Source organism: Alosa pseudoharengus, unplaced genomic scaffold (assembly GCF_046254945.1).
Source record: "Alosa pseudoharengus isolate Yale_2024_CS ecotype anadromous, Long Island Sound unplaced genomic scaffold, YU_APseudo_1.1 YU_APseudo_1.1_scf_9, whole genome shotgun sequence".
NCBI classification, from domain to species: Eukaryota; Metazoa; Chordata; class Actinopteri; order Clupeiformes; family Clupeidae; genus Alosa; species Alosa pseudoharengus.
The window spans coordinates 36,018,568-36,038,813 of record NW_027468881.1 but is presented as its reverse complement, the minus strand read 5'-3'; the positions used below and the strand labels follow the sequence as shown (position 1 = coordinate 36,038,813).

Below are 20,246 nucleotides of genomic sequence, written 5' to 3'. Positions count from 1 at the left end.
GAGGGCTAGGAAGGAGTCGGAGCAGGTGAGTCCACTAAGAGGAGAGATGTACCTCTGAGTGTCTTGCTGCTGGTGTGACCCCTCTTTATACTGAGAACTGCTCTCCCTCCTCCACTGAATTAGGACATTCCCCCGCAAGCTCACTTACCTGCAGGGGATGCAGGCAGCCATGTGATTGGTGGAGAGGGCCAAATCTGAGAGGCATCCAGCACATTCAGGTGAGGTGCAGACATTTAGATAAAGTCAGCAAGACCCTGAGGGGTACAGGTGGAACAGCAGTCATATTTTCACTGTGCTTAATCTCCATAATCATTCACATGGATGCCTGATAGCACATTTCTCAAATGTCTTTTAGTTTAATCTTTAGTCTGCGGTATGTTTTAAATCTTTGCCTGAGGGTGAAAGTGCACTTTTCCCCAGTGTATGCAAATGAGATAAAAGGCACCCCTTGATTGTGCAATTCAGTTATGTCTGAAGACCATGATCAGGCCATAAACAGAACCAGGTGAGACAAGAATCTGATGGGAAAGCTAAATACAAGGCAGGAGGTGACTAGGCAGGCCAGGGTGGGGTCAGAAACACAAGGGGAAAACAACATGACCGGCAATACACAAAGTGTCCAGTGGGGCGGCGTGGAGGATCAGCCCAGATGGAATCCTAACAAGCACAAAGCTAAAGATACATTATATGAAGCATTGAAGTATTACAGTTTAAGGATATTTACATTGAATGCATGAGTATTTTGGACTAAAAATGATGGCAATCCAAAATGTGTGTGAATATGTGTGGCTGTGTGGAGTGGGGAGTTTGAAACTCTATAGTGCAGCAGATTAGTAAAAAAAATCGTTCACTTTGGTTAGGGATGTAACGATTACCGGTATAATGATAAACCGTGATAAAAATGTTGACGATAACAATTACCATTTTCTTTTGAAATATCATAATTATCACGGTTGATTATCACGGTGTTGAAACCGTGTGTTTAATCCTTCCCAGCTTCATCCGAGCCTGCTTTTGACATACAGTAGGCCTGGTACAATGAAGCAAAATTGGTACCCTACTGATTCTGTTGTCTAATTGATGGTTTTAACTGCGAATTGGATTAGGCTACACCTGATTTTAAAAGGCGGAACATTTTCACCGCAAAACTTGCACTGTATCATTTGCACTCTGCGTCTTTTTATGTTCGCGTGCACATTAAATCCATTCCACTCACGTTATCAGAAGAACACAGTAGCCTAAAGTTTTATTTCGAACACTTACTTTGGTCTCACTCAGGGTAGGAATTTCACGGCGGCCACGTTTTTGCCCCTTGCGTTGGCCGTGATGTCCCTTTGAAAATCAGAGGTTTACAGGCCACGGTGCCCTTGGTGCCCTTCTTTCAATATTCTGCTTTGCATCCTAATAATAGCGAATTTTATTTAGCCTCTATGGCCTGTCAAAATAATCTTAGCATTCACAGCGCAAATTAATTTCTTTTACGCAGTGGAGAAAGTGACAGCGCAAGAAAGAAAGTGCGTCTAAATTCACCTATTCTTCTCAGTTGAACTACTCGCGAAGTAGCCTACTCATCACACAGACATCACAAGTATCACATGAAAGAGCTTTTTCTCAGCTTTTAAACGATGTTAGCCGCGAATCGCTGTGGTGAACGGTTCGCGAGAAACGTAAATAATATAATTACATTTAATCATAAATTCTACTGAAGGTTTTCGTCCATCTCCCTACCCATTCCTCTCGGTGCAATACTTCACGAACCTTTCGTTTAACACATGACAAACCATATATCAGAATAAACAGCAGACCTTACCGAACATAAAGGTGTAAAGCAGTCCCCTGTACAGTTAGCCGTTCCAGAGTAATCCACTTTTGAATTTGCAGTACATTTCGACATGCATGGATGTCTCCAAATTTGGGCTTTAAGTTTTACAATGTGTTTAAATTGTTCCACATGATTTCACAACGGGCCAAATACAAAATAAATGTTACAAATATCGCCTATATATCGGTAAATCAGAGGACAGCTGACTAAGAGTTTGTGAAAGTAGATCACAAAATGCTAAGCATGCATCTAGGCTATTTGAGTTTCTTAAAGCTGAACTGTGCTTAAATTGTTCAATACATGATTTCATAACAGGCCAAATATAAAATAAATGTTAAATATAGCCTAGATATCTGTAAATATTAGATGTTCAGATGATTTGCAGTTCTATATAATATGTCATGTTTCATGTTTTTGTAATGTTTCATACAGGGATGCAGGTCTACTGCAGTGAATAGGCTATACAACTTTGATATTTTTTATAGCCTATGTGGCCTTTGTGCCCTCCACCGCCCCCAGAATGGTGAAATTCCAAGCCTGGTCTCACTCATTGGATCCAAATAACAGTAGTGATGGGGACGAGACCGCCTATGCCGAGTCCGAGTCAAGACCGAGTCTTTGAAGGGTCGAGACCGAGTCGAGACCGAGTCTGTTGGTTTTCAAATACAGTCGAGTCCGAGTCAAGACCGAGTCTTTGAGGAAGCAAGTCCGAGTCGAGACCGAGTCCTTTAGGATGTCAGTTTTCATATTCATAATTTAATATTACCCCAGTTAATAATCAACCATTAGGCCTACAGACTAAGCTAGATTGGGAATTGTTTAGAGGAGCAGTCTTAACGTCTTAATATGGACTATGCTGACTGGCTCTGATGGCAGTATCTTTGCATTGCACCATGGGATGTCATTTTCAAATAATGCCGGTCAACATTGCATTTTATTATTATTGTTGTTATGTGTTTTGTGTTTTTTTTATATGAACATAAAAAATGCGTTGGTCTCGAGGACTCGTTCTGAAATTACGAGTCCTTCTCCTCCCACTGTGGTCCGAGACCGAGTCAAGACCGAGTCTTTGAAGAAACGAGTCCGAGACGAGACCGAGAAAGCAGAAATTGGTCTCGAGACCGGTCTCGAGTCCGAGACCGGACTTGAGTACTACATCACTAAATAACAGTAATAGCAACCTCCAAGTCATGGTAGGGTAAGTTAAGCGATAAGCACATAGCCAATTAAACATGAAAAACTGAACGGGACACTTTTTGAAACTATTTCAGCTTGTGTAGGCCTATCAGTGCTTTCTGAACATATTGAACACACTTTTAAAAATACCGTGATAATACCGAAAACCGTGATCATTTTGGTCACTATAACCGTGAGGTTAAATTTTCATACCGTTACATCCCTAACTTTGGTATAGAAGCATGACATTTGGCACAGATACTCTCTAAGGGCCACTATTTTGGAAAAAGGCGCTGGCCACTCAAAAATTCAATATGGCGGCCATTTTTCAAGATGGCCACCATTCCTGTCGAATATTTATCATTTCAATTGTTCAAATCGTGATGCAAGCATAAAATTAGGCAGAAATACTCTTCAAGGAACACTCTTTTGGGAAAAGGTATGTGTCACTCAAAAATTCAGGATGGAAACCACTTTTCAAGATGGCTGCCATTCCTGTCCTATGTTCATTGCCACTGTTTCCAAAAGGTGATACAGAAAATATGCCACAAATATTCTGTTAAGGCCACTTTTTGAAAAAACTGGATGGCCAATAAAAAATTCAAGATGGAGACCTTTTCCAAGATGGCCGTCATTTCGGTAGTATGTACACTGATGCACACATGCATGTTAGCAAAAATATTCTAACTGCCACACTTTTAAAAGGCAATTGCAAAAATTCAAGGCATTTTTCAGTGAGTGTTGCTTTAATAGTGTACTCTGTTGGGACTGAGTTAAAAGAAATGATTGAAAAAATAACATAAATTCACATTTTCACCAGCTCAAAGGTCTTGTGGTTAGAGTGTCCAGCCTGAGCTTGAGAGGTTGTGCCCTGTCGAGTCATAATAAAGACTGTTAAAATGGTAGCCAATGCCTCCCTGCTTGGCAGTCAGCAAGTGTTGTATTGGGGGCAACATATCCAGGAATTCATATACATCATGGTCCAGAATCAGGAAATCGGCTCTCACCCACTGCAAACTTACTTTTTTATTCACATTTGCAATTGCACAGTTCTGTGCAAGTGAAACCCAATCTAAAACATTTGCATCCTCCACGGCACTCTGATTTGCAGCCACACTTGGCTAGCTGTTCACAACTTTGTGCAACTGGTGCATTTGCTGTCCAGAATACCCCCCATTGTTCACCAAGCTTTTTTCATCTCCAGTAAGCAGGACTCTGCTTCTGACTGACACTGGGTTGCTTGACCCCATATGCAGCCTGCCTGATATGCAGCACATTTAGTGTGTTGCAGCAGAGCTGCCCTTGTTGGAGGAATGGCTTCATATGGCCATCTAGAAAAATGGTTGCCATCTTCAATTTTTGAGGGACAAGCACACAAGCACAAAAAAAAAACATTCTTAAGAGAGTATTTTCACAAAATGTTATGCCTACATCACTGTTTGAACGATTGACATGACATTTGACAGAAATAGCGGCCATCTTGTAAAAATGGCCGCCATGTTGAATTTTTGGGTGGCCAGCGCCTTTTTCCCAAAAAGTGACCCTTAGAGAGTATCTGTGCCAAATGTCATGCTTCTATACCAATTTGAACGATTCTTTTGAAATATGCCATTAATCTGCTGCACTACTAGGAGAGATCCTATGACTACAGCCTCTGTCTAAACTAGATGTACCGCAGAGCGGTACAAAATATGACCGCCGCCCAGTCCAGCACATTTTTTCCACAAAAATAAATCACGCTGAAAGGCCTATATGATTCTAACTGTCTCACTAAATTGCATTATCCACACTCAATTCTCACTGGTAACTGCTAGACAACAAGTACCAAAACATGATTAGTTCATAGATTTCACATGTAAAATTCATTTTATACAACCCCACCCCCATCTTGCCTGTTCATAATTCTGAGAAATTCTTGAATTGTGTGCATGTGTGCGTGTTCATGTTTATGTGTGTGGGTGTGTGTGTGTGTGTGTGCGTGCTTGTGTGTTTGCCTGCGTATGTGTGTTTGTGCATGTGCATGCATGCGTACATATGTCTACTGTGTGAGTATGTGTCATACGTATGATTACTGTGAATGTATGTGTGTGCGTGTGTATCTGTTTATGCACATGTGTGCACATGGAATGGGTTAACATCACCCCTGGAGGCAAACATACGGAAAAAATTGGTCAACCTAGGCCCTACGGTTCTCAAGATATTCACAGAAAACTGTGTCTGCCCTACCCTAAATTAATTTATTGTGTGGCCCCCCATGAATGGAATTCCACGAAACTTGGCGTGCATTCAGAGGGTGTCATAATGATCCTACACTTCCAATTTCGTGCAGTTTTGACTATGTTAGGTCACAGATACCTGCGATTACAACACCTCATTTTTACTTTTTTGTGTTTAACTAGGTGGCGCTATACATGAAATGAGTGGTTATGGAATGGGTTGACATGGCCCCTTGAGATCAACATACAAAAAAAAAAATAGTCCTCCTAAACCTTACGGTTCTCGAGATATTCACAGAAAACTGTGTCTGCCCTACCCTCCTTTCGGGGGGTGCAGTCCAGCGGGGGGGCTACAGATCAAAACGAAAAACGATGGTTCCATGCTATACATATGGGGTTACATGCCCACCAAGTTTCGTCTACCCCGGTCTTTCAGTGTCCCGGGACTCATTGACGGAAATTTGGACATGCGAAAAAGAAAAAAAAAAAAAAAAATCTGACTAAACCTATATGACCGCCGCTTCGCTGCGCGGCGGTCATAATAATATGGTTAAGGTATAGTCAGATGTCCCTTAGGTTTTTCCCATTAGTTAGACTACTAAGGTCGTTTGTGCAACAGTTTAAGGGATTTCTTACAAGTAGGGCTGTAACGATACACCAACCTCACGATTCGGTTTGTATCACGATTTTTGACCCACGGTTCGATACGAATCTCGATTTTTCTTTTTTTTCCCTTTTTTTGGGGGGGGGGCTAGACTTTTTATTAAATAACATTTTAATAGCCTCCCTTAGAACACCAGAGGATTACAATATAATATATCTATTATTTTATATCCTGATATACAAATATTTTTCTGAATGACTGATATTTATGACAGCACACTTTATGCAGATTAGCCTATAGCCTAGGCCTACTATTTTTTATTACAACTCTACCTCTTTAATTCAGCTGTCTGGTTGAAGCCTGGAAATATTGTAAACAAAGTAGCATAGTTGGCTAGCTAGCCTATCATAGTCTACTGATTGGACTGTTCAGTTTCCCCATGTGTCAAGGTAATACTTGTTCTCCTTGGGACAGGCCCTTTTGGGAAACGTTGGTATTGAGATGATCAGTCAACTTCAATGCAAGAGTTTTAAACAAATATGTGCAGCATGCTAATGATGCTAAGCGGATATTCATGGGTTTCATCAGGTCCCTTTACACAGGTGTATTAATCAAGCACCATGCAGTCTGCATTCATAATCAAGTTGCATGATTGTATACACCTGTGGAAAGGGACCTGATGAAACCCATGAATACTAGTAATTTAGCTAGTCGTCTTTTATGCGTCCTTGCTTTCACGATTGTGAATGTTTTATTTAAGTCGTGCGTGTTCATTGAGCAGGAGAGGGAGGGAGAGTGAGAGGGAGGGAGCGCGAGACAGAGCGGGGCAAGGAGAGGGGGTTTACTTCTATACTGTTTGGTAAAGTTGCACACATAGTCTAAAATGAAAGCAAGGAGAGGTATGAAATTATTATTTATTTATTTATTTATTTATTTGTTTTTGGACAACGTAGGCTACCGATACATAAAGCGGGAGATGTAGGTTGATTTTGCGGCCGCGTAAGATGCAAAGAACTGCGTGAAACACTAGAAAGGGTGTGTCGCGATTCTGCCTTTTCACACCGCGACACAGTATCGTGGATATGAATGTCGCGATTTCGGTTTCAAATCGTATATCGTTACAGCCCTACTTACAAGATAAGGACAAACCCTTAAATACTTAAGGGAAAATGTTAAGGAAATCTTAAGGAGAAAACTTAAAGGGGTGGTTCAGGATTTTGGACAAAAGACCTCATTTCCAAGTAGCAAGTGTGATATTTATCAGTGGAGACCGTTTTCAACACGTTTCATCCAGTCCTTGTAATTGCAGAGTTCGCAGGTGCTAGGCTAGCGCAAGTCAACGGTATGTGCTAGCCTGCCACTAAAGACAGTCTTACCCACTCCAAAGTACACCGAGGCAAATTCCAGACAATCGAATGTCTGTGTTGATAGAATAGTGTAAGAAATACAACTACCCTCGCATCGCCTTGCAATAGTTATACTTTGGTCCCTGAAGTTGGTAGTAGTCCTTTTGCATCTCAGCAGCGGACTGATATTACCAAGGCTACTACTAAGTATCCCCATTGGAGTGCGCTTTACTGTTTACTTTTCGGCGCAGTACTACTAACCGGAGCAAGTATAATTCCGTCGTGGTAAGAAACTAGTCCCTCAAAATGTAATGCGATCGTTGAAATGCAAGGATAGAATAACGTTAGAAATAACAGTATCAATACAGACATTTACATCGATAGTCTGGCGTTATAATTTATTTGCCTCGGGTGTACTGTGGAGTGGATAAGACTGTTTTTAGTGGCAGGCTAGCACATACCGTTGACTTGCGCTAGCCTAGCACCTGCGAACTCTGCAATTAGAAGGACTGGATGAAACGTGTTGAAAACGGTCTCCACTGATAAATATCACACTTGCTTACTTGGAAATGAGGTCTTATGTCCAAAATCCTGAACCACCCCTTTAAGGGTGTTTGTGCAACCGTTTTTATTTTAAGGGACCCTTAAATCAGATTTTAAGGGAAAAACTTAACTTAAGGTGCTTTGTGCAACCGGCCACTGTCCCTCCCTAGATTTTTTCCCTAACCCTCGTTTTTGCGCGTGCACATGTAGGGGTAGTAGCAAGGGGGAGTGCTATTTTCCCCTTAAAATCAACCCTAAAAATATAGCCAGGACCGATGCAGGCTTAAAACTAAGTGGGAGATGAAATTACCCAGGATACCGTGTTAATGTTGGTGACGTGGCAACCAAGACGCTGTATTGAAAATGGAACTATTTTTTGATACTTAAAGGAACCGTATGTAAGAAATGTATTTCAATTAATCATAAAATGGCCCTGATATGTCACTAGACATTAAGAAATCATGTTCATTTCAAATACTTCTATCACTGACAACAGTAGTCCGGCCAGGATATTGTCATTTAAAAAGTGAAGTTGCAGCCCTCAACTGATGTTGATGTTGTCATATTGTGTTTTGGCCTGATACACCACCCTCCACCTATCTACTAATCACAAAGTCAGTAGTGTTTTGGCATCCATGTTGCCAGCACTGCCAGTCAGGGGGCAGGGGGAGGGGATACACTGCTCTACAGTAATTTAAAAGTGAATGCAGTACCAGTTTTGGCCACAATCTTACATACGGTTCCTTTAAAAACCAAGTTGAAATAAACATTTTTTAAACAATAATGGAGTGTTTTCAGATGATTTAGTCTGTGGTAGAATTGTTGTATAAAAGCAATATATCACTCGTGATCGTGGGATTGGTAATGGATATTCCCACGGCTGTTGTTGCCTAGCCACTCAGCCTCCGGCCTCGTGGCTACGGCCGAACAACACCCGTGGGAATATCCATGACCAATCCCACTCTCACTCATGCTATATTGCTTAACTATACACTTTCAACATATCTTAAAGGTATTAGTTCGCTGTGAGTGTAAAGGCACAGCAGCAGCTCTAAAACAATGGCACTAACTGGTTCAGGAATCAAGAGGGCATTTGTAGCGCACATTTAATAAGGCAACCCATTAATATCTAATACTCTGTTGAGGCAATATTGATAAGACATTAACCTGATTTGAAACTGATCCAGTCTCAATTTTCACCTTACAGATGGAGCTGGAAATGTGGAATATTAGATCACAATGGAAACCAGATGTAGAAATAAATGTAGTAATGTGCTAGTTATATGCTATGTAATAAAGTGTCAACCAGTGTTTGCCTTCAAGGAGGCACCCAACAGTGAAAAAGTTGCAACAGAACACTCTCTCACTCGCACTTATTTCCGAATTTCCTCGGAGCATACACGTAAGATTGTAGCCTACTGCATGGCAAACAGTTAGATGGTGATTTCATTCCCACTCATGTTGTGTGCAGTGTTACTGACAAAATCAGTAAGAATACTTTGCTTTAAATTGGAATGTCCCAACTGGATGTAACTCAACACAGCATGAAGCATGGACAGAGAGCATTCGATGTCAATGTTAATGTCAGTGTCAATGTCATTTCTAAATATCTGTCCGAACCCTCGGCTCGGATCGGGTATCCATCCTCTACTGAGCTCCCCCTACAAGCTTTAAGCTGCATATTTCACAATTGTCTCTTTAGTCTTTCCCTTGCTCTGCAATGTAATGATGAACATCTTAAAAATGAAGCAATTGCTGCTTATTCTTATAGCTAGTCGGCATGGCTAACCGGTAATTTAGGGGGGCTTGTGCAAAGATATAAGAAAGCTACATACCACATTAGGCTCCAGAGCGTAAGTAAATAACGCGCCATCATGGTAACGATCACTGAAGGCCAATGGAGAAACAAGTGTCTCTGATTGCCGGCAAGTGTTGCCCATAGACAGTTAGATGTTTGCCCCCAGCAATATGGCGGTCGTGTTCACGTATGCTACCTAATAGAACTTGATGGACAATGCGGTCTAGCTTTCTAATATCTATGGGCGTGTGTATGTCGAATTGCCCTAAAGCATTTAGGGCTCTATCTTAACGACGGAAAACGGAATTATGAAAACGCAAAGCGCAAGTAGCTTTGAGGGTGGATCTCGGGCGCTGTTGCTATTTTACCGGCGGGATAATGACTGTTGCGCCCAATACCTCCATGGTTGCGCCCGACGCAAATCTAAAATGGGGTGGTCTGAAGTAGCTACATTACTCATGGGTGTGGTTTGGGCGTAACTGCAATAAACAAATCTGGCGTGCTTGTTCCATAGCATGGCGGATTTGCCAGCGCAGCCAGGAGCATTCACAGCGCTATAAGCACTGTTCAGTTGAGAACAGTTTGCTATGGATTTTTCCTCTTGACAAAATGTAATACAGAAATGTGACAATGACATACTTTCCGATGTTTTGGGATTACTCTCACTGAATCACGAGGTTATGCATGCATGGTGATATTTTTGCAATGTAATCTAACATTACCTCACTACAATGCAGATTTTCTGTCAGATAAGCTCTCCTCTCCCGTGCTGCTGCTGGGGCATTTTGGTTAAATTGCATCGGCATGCAGTTCAACATCACGTCTCCTTAACCCTTAGAACCCTAAGCTGTTTTTAGGGCATTTTCACTACCTTTATTCATAAGGATTTATTCTGGTCATTGTAAGTGCCACACACATATATTATATATTGTTTTTTTCAGGAGAGTCTAGGCTATTCAGATCTGTCATCATTTCATGTATTAATACTAGCATTGATTTTATTTAGATTTTTGAAGAATTAAAATATAAAAAGTGTATTATAAAAATTCTTATATTTCGACATGTATCTCACCACAGCAAGCTCACAGCTCTACATGCATTTCATGTGTGTGTAGGGCAGACTGTCCTGAATTGGGCAATATAATTGCCATGTTAGAGGGATACTCTGGGGCTGAGCAATTTACAGAAATATTTGCTGTGTGATTTACGGAAATAAATGCCATTTTTTATTTAGTGATGAAAAATGACCTTTCTGCGCTCCATATCTGTGACACGAACCGATCTGACCTGACTTGACCCGAGGTTGCGTGTTAGCCTGCGTGCCTGTGTGTATGCAGTCATAATAATTCTATAACTCTTTACTGCATTGCCATGAACAAAGTAAAGGCAAAAAAGGTGTTTATTTGTTGAACAAATTGGGATGCAATGTGAGCCTTGAATTGGATGCCATGCAGGAATTTGCTAGGATCTCAAAACCGGAATATGAACATGCTTTGCCATAGAGAAACACATGATAGCATTGGATTATAAACATGCTTTGCCACAAGAACAGACAAAAACGTGGGGTAAGTCCAGCTATATGAAGTTATTATTTTGCTGTCACTTCGTCTGTTTTATAACCCAGAAGGATGTACGTGGTATCAAATGATAGCTCCGTGTCTCCTCTTTCATCTGACATGCGTGGTATATCTATGCGATCACGGGTCCGCGAGTAATTCAAACGAAAGTAATGAGTGTGCAGCATTGGTTTGTGTACATGACGTTATTATTTTGCATTCACTTCGTCTGGTTTTATAAGCCAGAAGGGTCGATAAACATGGTACCAATGGATAGCCCTGTTTCTCCTCTTTCATCTGATATGCTTGCCATATCGATGCGATCACGGGTTTGCGAGTAATTCAAACTAGAGTAATGTGTGTGCAGGTGAACGCAGGGAAGTAGACTGTAAATATGATGCAATTTGATTTAATTTCATGATTTTTTTTAATTTTCATACTTGATCGTACAGACAAGTGTGTAGTCTCGTTGGAAAGCCCCACTTCTGCTCTGCCGTGCAATAAAGGTTTCATCTCGCTGCGATGAACCGTTCCGGAGCAATGTAACAGAGAAGAAAGGGTGTGTTTTTTGACGCACTTTGCGTCAATCGGGTTCTAAGGGTTAAGTCCTCTAATATTTCTATAGACTATATTTATGTCATCAACACATCCGTGATTCATGGAAATGTGCACTCTAGATTTACTGTATACCTATTTTTTCACATCTTAATGGACACCACACTGATTTCCCTCGTGTGGTAATATTTTTCCTTGTAATTATGTATGGTTTGCAGAAATGGGAACTGCGTCGTATAGATGAGAGGAGCGAAGTGTGCGTTGCGCAGCACAGGCGGCCAAGCGCTCCTGCAGGTGTAAGCTACGGCCGTACCTTACCATCAGGCAACTCAACAACGAGAGACAGTTTCTAAGTTGACCTAACTTTCCAACTCTGCACAGTATCCCATTAAAGGGACACCAGGCAACGTTTTCGTGTTAATTACTCATCTTCGTAAGTCGGTATATGGTTAAATGACTCATTACAGGGCGAATGAAGAATCTCTCGCCCGCCCCTACTGCCTGTAGGACGAATATCCCGCTTGCAAGTTCAGTGTATCGTACCCGGCGACCGAAGCAGTTTCAGTTTCCATCCTGCATCCACAGCACAGAGGGAGGCTAACGAAACGCTAGCGATTGTTGCAAACGTGTGTATAATGGCAGAGCCGGCGAAGAAGCAGCGAAAACCCTTGACGGAAGATGCAAAGAAAAAAAAAAGACCGAGCGAGGTGGAGTTTCGTAGAGAAAAAGCATCAGGCTTGCCTGGTGTCCCTTTAACTGCATGGCAGTAGGCTATTTACAATATTTTCTGTAAAGTAGAGTTTGTTAACACATTATCATTAACTTAATACACGCACAACTTTTGTTTGAGCAGGAGAGAGAATAACAATGAATGGACGCAGCAACTACAGAAATTGTAGCCAAGGCTACTTGCTGCTTTCTTTTACTATCAATGGTTGCTGGTTAACAGCACATAATAAGCTGATTTAAGCTAATTCACTTACTCAAGACTTCAAGACCATCATGGATATAAAATGTTTTCGAAAACAACGAAAGGAAGGAACATAGCAAAGCTTGGAGTTACTTCAGATGGTTTACAACAAGGTAGGCAAATTGTGGTGCTTGTCAAAACCTTAGCGCAGCTGGAATAATGCTTAGGCTGATGTTATAGCACACACAATGTTTAAAGCCATACACAACGGTAAATTGGAACAAAACTAAAGGTAACTTTAGCCTTTATAGGGCTGTATAAAGTTGTCCAAATGAATAGGTCGTAATTAGGCGTTGATGTAATATAGTGCACTGACTGCAAAATAGGAAAGACAAAAGTGCGAGTATACAAAGTCAATTGCGCTGGAGTGCAAGATAGAGCCCCTAGTGTTTTTCGCTCGTTCTCGCTTCTCACAAGACTTCCTGATTCAGACTTTGCCAGGACGCTATTGCAAATCTTGCAAGCCATTTTGTTAAGTTGAAAATGTTGCATAGTACCCTTTAAGGAACAATTAACACAAATATTAATATAATCCTCATAGTTTGGGGGGCAGTCACTTATTTTAGACTCACTACTCTTGTTAGCTGGGAAAACATTAAAATGTTCACCATGAGTATTCTTACACCAGTTATGTTTAAGGTTTATCTGTTTCAGAGATAGGATTGCATAATGTTAGCTGCCTCACAGGAACATGTCTTCATAACACATTTCCTATGAGTTCCAGATGGCTTTTAGCCTCAAGAGGGATACATTCCAAACTACTCAGCTATACCCCCACTTGTCCCTCCCTTTCTATAAATCTTTATTGTTAGTCAGCTTTAAAGTAAAACTGTTTCCCTGCACTACAAATCTTTTATCCTTTAGACTGTCTTTTTTATAGCATTCATTCCTGTTTCTTCATTCACAGCACCTCCTAAAAGAGGATTCTTTCTGTTTTCCACAGTTCTTAAAATTGTATGTAACGTTGAAAATATTATTATATATACATTTAATGTTTTGTTTTCTCAGTGTAATACAAGTGAATGTAAGCAAAAATAACCAACCACAAAGGAATACTTTATAAAGGACCAAGATTTATTCAGTGTTTTCACTTGTTGTACATGGCACATCCTAAATCTGGTCAAGATCAGCGGTTGCAGGGACACATGGAGAAGTTAGTGATAACAGAGAGCTGCCTACGAAGCTCTCTGCAAGGCCCATTATCCCAGGAGAAATGTAGAGAACAGAGCAAATGATGACCATGCATACTGTAGGCTATCAAACAATTACTCTATTCATTGAGGGCCAGGATATCACTTTGAGTTGTTTCTGAAGCTCCATGGGCTTGTGTTTGGAAATGTGAATTGCACTATTTCTGGGATTTTTTTTTTTTTTTCAGCCTTTTCATAATGAAATTTGAATCTAGTGCAGTTTTGTATGCATGTCCAAACAGATGTTATGCCATATGGAATTACATTATGTTTTTGCATAGAACATCAATAACAACCAGACTGACAGAATGGGGACTTGACTTCCACACTGCTGGTTTGTACCATCTCTCATATATGCTGATAAACTCATGACGGACTGGATTATTACAGGATCTGTACTGGGTAATATGGAGACTAAATGAGTAGCAACACAAGAAGAACACTCATGTTCAGAGCATAACATAAGCCACTATCCTCCAGACTTTAACTTTTGAGGTTCCTTGTTAATGGAGAAAGCTTGTTGCTCAGGACATTGTCAATGCTCTGTGAGTGAGTGGAATAGGGGAGAACATGGGGGGGGAGGGAAGAGTGGAAAGGTGTTCCTCATTTAGTAGCGGCGCATGCTACTGGACGTCACAGAAGAGCGAGACATGGACACGCCACCACCACCGCCGCCCATGCTGAGGCTGGAACCACCGCCATAGCCGCCGCCGCCCATGCTGAGGCTGGAACCACCGCCATAGCCGCCGCCGCCGCCCATGCTGAGGCTGGAACCACCGCCATAGCCACCGCCGCCGCCGCCCATGCTGAAGCCGGAACCACCGCCATAGCCGCCGCCCATGCCAGCACCGCCACCGTAGCCGTATCCACCGCCTCCTGCAAAAACAAGATTTTTTTTCATTAGAGGTCAGAGCAATCAAAAAACAGTGTATACAAAATGACACATTTTCATTTCCTGGATTCTTATTAAGTCTTGAGATGAATAATTACACCTACCAGATGAGGACTCCTGGATGTGAACTGTTGCAGAGGCACCACCAGAGGAGATTCTGTGGAAGGGATGAAGTAATATGATGTCATTGTTATTGATTATAACAATGATTATAACAGATAGGTAATTCAGTTTAAGATATATTAATTTATAGATATTACTGATCCTTAGTATATGCTTATGTTTGATAAGTTTACCTGGACTCCTCTCCTTCCAGCAGTTTCCTGTAGGTGGCGATCTCAATGTCGAGGGCCAGTTTGACGTTCATCAGCTCCTGGTACTCGCGCACTTGGCGGGCCATGTCCTGCTTGGCTTTCTGGAGGGCCTCCTCGAGGTCCCTGATGCGCAGCTTGGCATCCTTCACTGCCATCTCACCACGCTCCTCAGCCTCTGCAATCTGGGCCTCAAGGTTGGCGCGCTGCATCACAACAGAGGAGCATGAGTCAGTCAGGTGGAGGTTGGGTAATTGTTTGTTGATGGTGTAATATTTGATGGGAGAACAAAACTCACCTGTCCTTTGACTGACTCAATTTCATTCTGAAGACGGCTGATCATGCGGTTGAGCTCTGCGATCTCTGACTTGGTTGCGCGCAGGTCATCGCCATATTTGCCAGCAGAGGACTGCATCTCCTCAAACTGTTGTGTACAAAGAGATGTTAATATGGAGGTTCTAGTTAGTGCAAGAATCAATATCCTGCATTGATAAAGTACTGAGCGCTAGTGCCACACCAATGCACTCACCTTGGCCTTGTACCAGCCCTCAGCCTCGGCACGGCTGCGGTTGGCGATGTCTTCGTACTGAGCACGCACTTCAGCCACAATGGAGTCCATGTCCAGAGTACGGCTGTTGTCCATCTCCACAATAGCAGAGGTGTCCTTGATCTGTCCCTGCAGCTCACGCAGCTCCTGAGTGAGGAAGGGAAAAACAAATGTGAAGGTTCCGTATGAGCTTGAGAACACTGCAAGTGCAATTTGGATTGGACCCTGTGGATGAAGTATGACCAACTCACCTCCTCGTAGATGGCCCTGAGGAAGTTGATTTCATCCTGAAGGGCATCAACCTTGGCCTCCAGTTCCACCTTGGTCATATAGGCAGCATCAACATCCTAAAGAGGGATGAAAGAATGGGTAAGTCTGCAGGTTCAGAGGTCAAAGCAATGGGAGATCAAAACAGATCACCCTGACAAAGTGCAAATACATTGTTACTTTTACCTTCTTCAGCAGAACAAACTCATTCTCCACTGAGGCACGCTTGTTGATTTCATCTTCATATCTACAGAAAAGGAGCAGAGGGCGGTCAGTCATATAGGAGTAGGAACTGAAACTGCATACGTCTCTCTTTGACAGGTGGTAGACAATGACCAATGTCCATAAATAATTGAGGCACTCACTTCATCTTGAAGTCCTCAACCAGACCCTGCATGTTCCTCAGCTCTCCCTCCAGCTTGACCTTCTCGTTGCCCAGGCCGTCGAGCTGTCTGCGCAGGTTGCCGATGTAGGCCTCGAACATGGAGTCGATGTTGGAGCGCACGGTGGTCTGGTCCTGGAGAAGACTCCACTTGGTCTCCAGCATCTTGTTCTGCTGTTCCAGGAAACGCACCTGTGGGAATAAAATTAAACATCATTAGATCAGTTATAGTGTACTACATTTCCTCTTTAGTTTTTGCACAGTACTGAATAAAAGAAAATATTATTTTATATTTAAGTTGTAGTAGGCATCCTGTTCTTTTTTAATTCCATTTGTTTAGTGACTCATTAGATCAACACTGGCATATATGGAAAAACTGATGCAGTATATTTGTAAATTTGCTCAAGGCTAATTCTCTTGCAGGTTGTGGAACATTTGTTCACACCAAAGTTTTCTTGTCAGAGTGCCAAGTGTTGTCTTTTGCTGCAGGGCATAAGCCCGCTTGCCGTGCAAACAAGTTGCATGGTGCAGCCCCATTTCATTGACCTCGGCAGACCTAGCATGGCATAGTGTTCATATGACAAAAACTCCTCCCCTGGCACAGAGGCGAGGCAGCCACACCCACGCCAAGCCTCTACCCGGGCAAGCCTCAGCAGAAATGAAAAACCTCTCCCCTGCCGCAGGGACTTCCCTGTCAGTGAGCTAACTTTCTACTACGCCCTGATCTGTGGCTTTGCCTTCAATTTCATATTTTATGTCTTGCATCTGGGAAGGGCTTCAGTTTTTTTTCAGATCACAAATTCACAGTTCTCCTGCTGATCATTGAAAAGATTGCAGGTCATCAGTTATGCACTGACTCATAGTTTAATTATCCAAATGGCACCTGAAAAAAGTGACCACAGCCTTTCATAGCTAGAAAAGCAGGTGTGGCCCATTAATATAACCTGCCATCAAGGTGTGGCAGCCATCTTTTTATTCCTGAGAGAAAAACCCTTCCCACTATCATGTCGCTGTGAAGCTACTTATAGAAGAATATGTTTAAGACGAAACAATGCTGCACTCGCAGACCCAGGAGACATTCCCACAGCAAGCAGGCATTCATCCACATCTCCCATTTGGAGTCAGAGAGTCAGTGCTGCCATGGGAATGGGCAGATAACTTGATCACCGCCCTTATTTAGACAGAGGCTGCAGTCATAGGATCTCTCCAGGCTAGAGTTTCAAACCCCCACTCCACACACAGCCTCACATATTCACACACATTTTGGATTGTTATTTTCAGTCAGCAAATAGAACTTTCTCTGTTGTTGTAAGGAGAAAGGGTTTCGTATTAAGCATTAAAGAGTAATGACTTGTGCATCCAGGCTGGCATGTATGTTTTATGTAGCATTGTGCTATCTGAATCCTATACCTTCAGTACTTCCGGCAGTAGAGCAAGCTGTGAAATATTTCATGAGCATCACCTGAGTACACAGGTGAAATTAACTGGTAGCTGCTGCTTTGGGTAAGTATGGAAAGTGCTTCTTGCTATGTAAAGCAATGGCAGACCACATTACAGGTTGGACAAGAATTTGTAAATTTGTACAAAAACTGCTTATTACAGCAATGCACTGTTTTGTTTGTTTGATTGTTTTGTGTAGTTGTTTGCTTTATGTTTTTGAAGTGAAGAGCATTACAGGCAACATCCTTTAGATGGTAGATTGAGTACATGACAAGCCTAAAAGAATGATGTCATGCCCTCTTCCATATGCCTGACTCTCTCTACTGATTTTGCAATGAGAAGAGCACTGACCTTGTCAATAAAGGAGGCGAAGCGGTTGTTGAGGGTCTTGATCTGCTCCTTCTCCTGGGTGCGGACGGTCTGGATGTTGGGGTCAATGGCCAGGTTCAGGGGGGCGAGCAGGCTCTGGTTGACTGTGACAGCTGTGATGGGTGCCACAAAGCCGCCACCACCACCCATGCCCATGCCCATGCCGAAGCCAGCACCACCAGCTCCAAAACCCATGCCGTAGCCGCCGCCACCACCACCACCTCCGCTCATGCTGTAGCTGCTGAAGCTGGCACCACCGCCGCCACCACCACCTCCCAAGGCCAGGCCGCCGCCACCGCCAGAGCGCCTCATGGACACGGAGCTCATGCGGCTGGCGCCAATGGGGGCTGCCATGGCGGAGTGACTGGAGAAGCTCCTCCTGACGCTGCCGCCGCTGCTGAAACCGCCACCGCCACCACCGCTGCTGAAGCCACCGCCACCACCGCTGCTGAAGCCACCGCCGCTCATGCTGCCACCGCTGCTGTAGCTGGACGAAGAGATTCTGACACTCATGGTTGCTGTTGTGAACTTGGGAGGGCTACAGGCCAAAAGAAGAAGGAGAGATGGACAGAACCGGAGCAGGTGAGTCCACTAAGAGGAAAGGTGTACCTCTGAGTGACTTGATGCTGGTGTGACGGTTCTTTATACTCGCTCGGAGAGAGGGCTGGCTCTCACCTCAGACCTGCTCTCCCTCCTCCTCCACTGAATGAGGACACTCCCCCTGCAAGCTCACTTACCTGCAGGGGATGAAAGCAGTCATGTGATTGGTGCGGAGAAAGGGCCTGTTCTGTAAGCTGAGAGGCCTCCAGCACATTCAGATGCACACACCTTGGTGAAGTCCCTGTGGGGGATTCGAGGACGGGTGGAATGGCAATCACATTCTCAATCTGCTTAGTCCCTACAACCATTCACATGAAGCCTTGATAGCACATTTCTCAGATGGTTTTAATCAGTTTAGCTTCAGGCATGTTTTGAATTAGTGTCTAGGAATTAAATAGTACTCTTCCGCAGTGTATGCAATTCCAGTTAGATAAAAAGGCAATTGCATAACTGTTGTGTGTGTATGTATGTATAAACATATTTGTTCATTGACGGTGTATATCCACGTCCACAGCTACATATTCAGGTACAGCAGGTACTGGGAAAGTTTACATATGCTAACATTCTACCTAAGAAGCTATTATCAAAAACGATCTCCGAACACTAGCACACTGTCAAACAAAACCCTCTCTGTGTGGAGTCCTGAAACTCTCTCATGCAGATTGAGGAGCCGATTTTGCTGCTGCTGGAGCTGTTGTGAAATACTGCTGCTCAGCACACATTGCATGTGTGCAAAACTTCTCAAGTTTTTAGGTTTTTATGTTCAAATTAATCTGTGATGTCCCCGTGCTCTGCATTGTTGTTTACCGACCCCTTAAACATTGTATGGCAGCATTTGTAATTTGCCATTTTCTGATTTTTTATCTTCTGTCATTCTCAACTATGATAAGATTATTATTCTTGGAGATTTTAATATTCATGTTGATGATTCCACAAATTGTTACTCAGCTGAATTCTGTAATATTACAGATGCGTTTAATTTACTGCAGCATGTTAGTTAGAACCAACTCACAACCGTGGGCATACTTTAGATTTATTTTTCTCTCTTGGCTTGGAGCTGAACAATGTTTTAGTGAAAGACCTATTGGTGTCAGACCACCATTGTATCATCTTTGACAGTGTTCTCCCAGTTGCTGCTCCACCACTCACGCATATTGTTAGTTTTCACAGTTTTAAGGATCACACTGCCTATAATTTCTCCTCTTTGTTTAACAAACTTAGTGATACCATGCCTAATGCTGGTGGCTTACAAGATACAGGTGACATGCTTAACACATTTAATGAGTTATGCACCACCATAATAGATACTGTAGCCCCTCTTAAAACTAAGAGGAAACCTATTATCAACAAATCTCCTTGGATCACTAATGAAATACAGTACATAGCCTCAAAAGACTGTGTAGGAGAACTGAACACAAATGGAAAGCCACTAAGCTTCTGGTTCATTACCAACATTTGAAAGAACTAACTTCCTCCTTTAACAAAGCAGTCAAAGATGCCACAGTATTTTTCAAACCTTATTTCCACCAATCAAAACCATTCTAGATTCCTGTTCAATACTATTGATCATCTCCTGAATCCTACTCCTGCCACTGTGTTGGCATCCTCTGCTGATGAGTGTTAAAAGTTTTTATATTTTTTTATTGATAAGATTGCTAATAT

At 42.5% G+C, this 20,246-nt stretch overlaps 1 protein-coding gene across 1 annotated transcript; it reads right to left on the bottom strand.

Annotated features, from left to right (window-relative positions):
- Positions 1 to 13,639: 13,639 nt before the first annotated feature.
- Positions 13,640 to 18,613, bottom strand: LOC143114993 (keratin, type II cytoskeletal 8-like). The gene is made up of 9 exons (XM_076276831.1): positions 17,967 to 18,613; positions 16,159 to 16,367; positions 15,980 to 16,040; positions 15,778 to 15,873; positions 15,509 to 15,673; positions 15,278 to 15,403; positions 14,965 to 15,185; positions 14,773 to 14,825; positions 13,640 to 14,652 (listed from the first exon to the last, which is right to left on the bottom strand). Exons 1-9 carry the CDS (start codon positions 18,495 to 18,497, stop codon positions 14,384 to 14,386), a joined length of 1,731 nt encoding a protein of 576 aa, XP_076132946.1. The 5' UTR covers positions 18,498 to 18,613; the 3' UTR covers positions 13,640 to 14,383.
- Between the last annotated feature and the right edge of the window lie 1,633 nt (positions 18,614 to 20,246).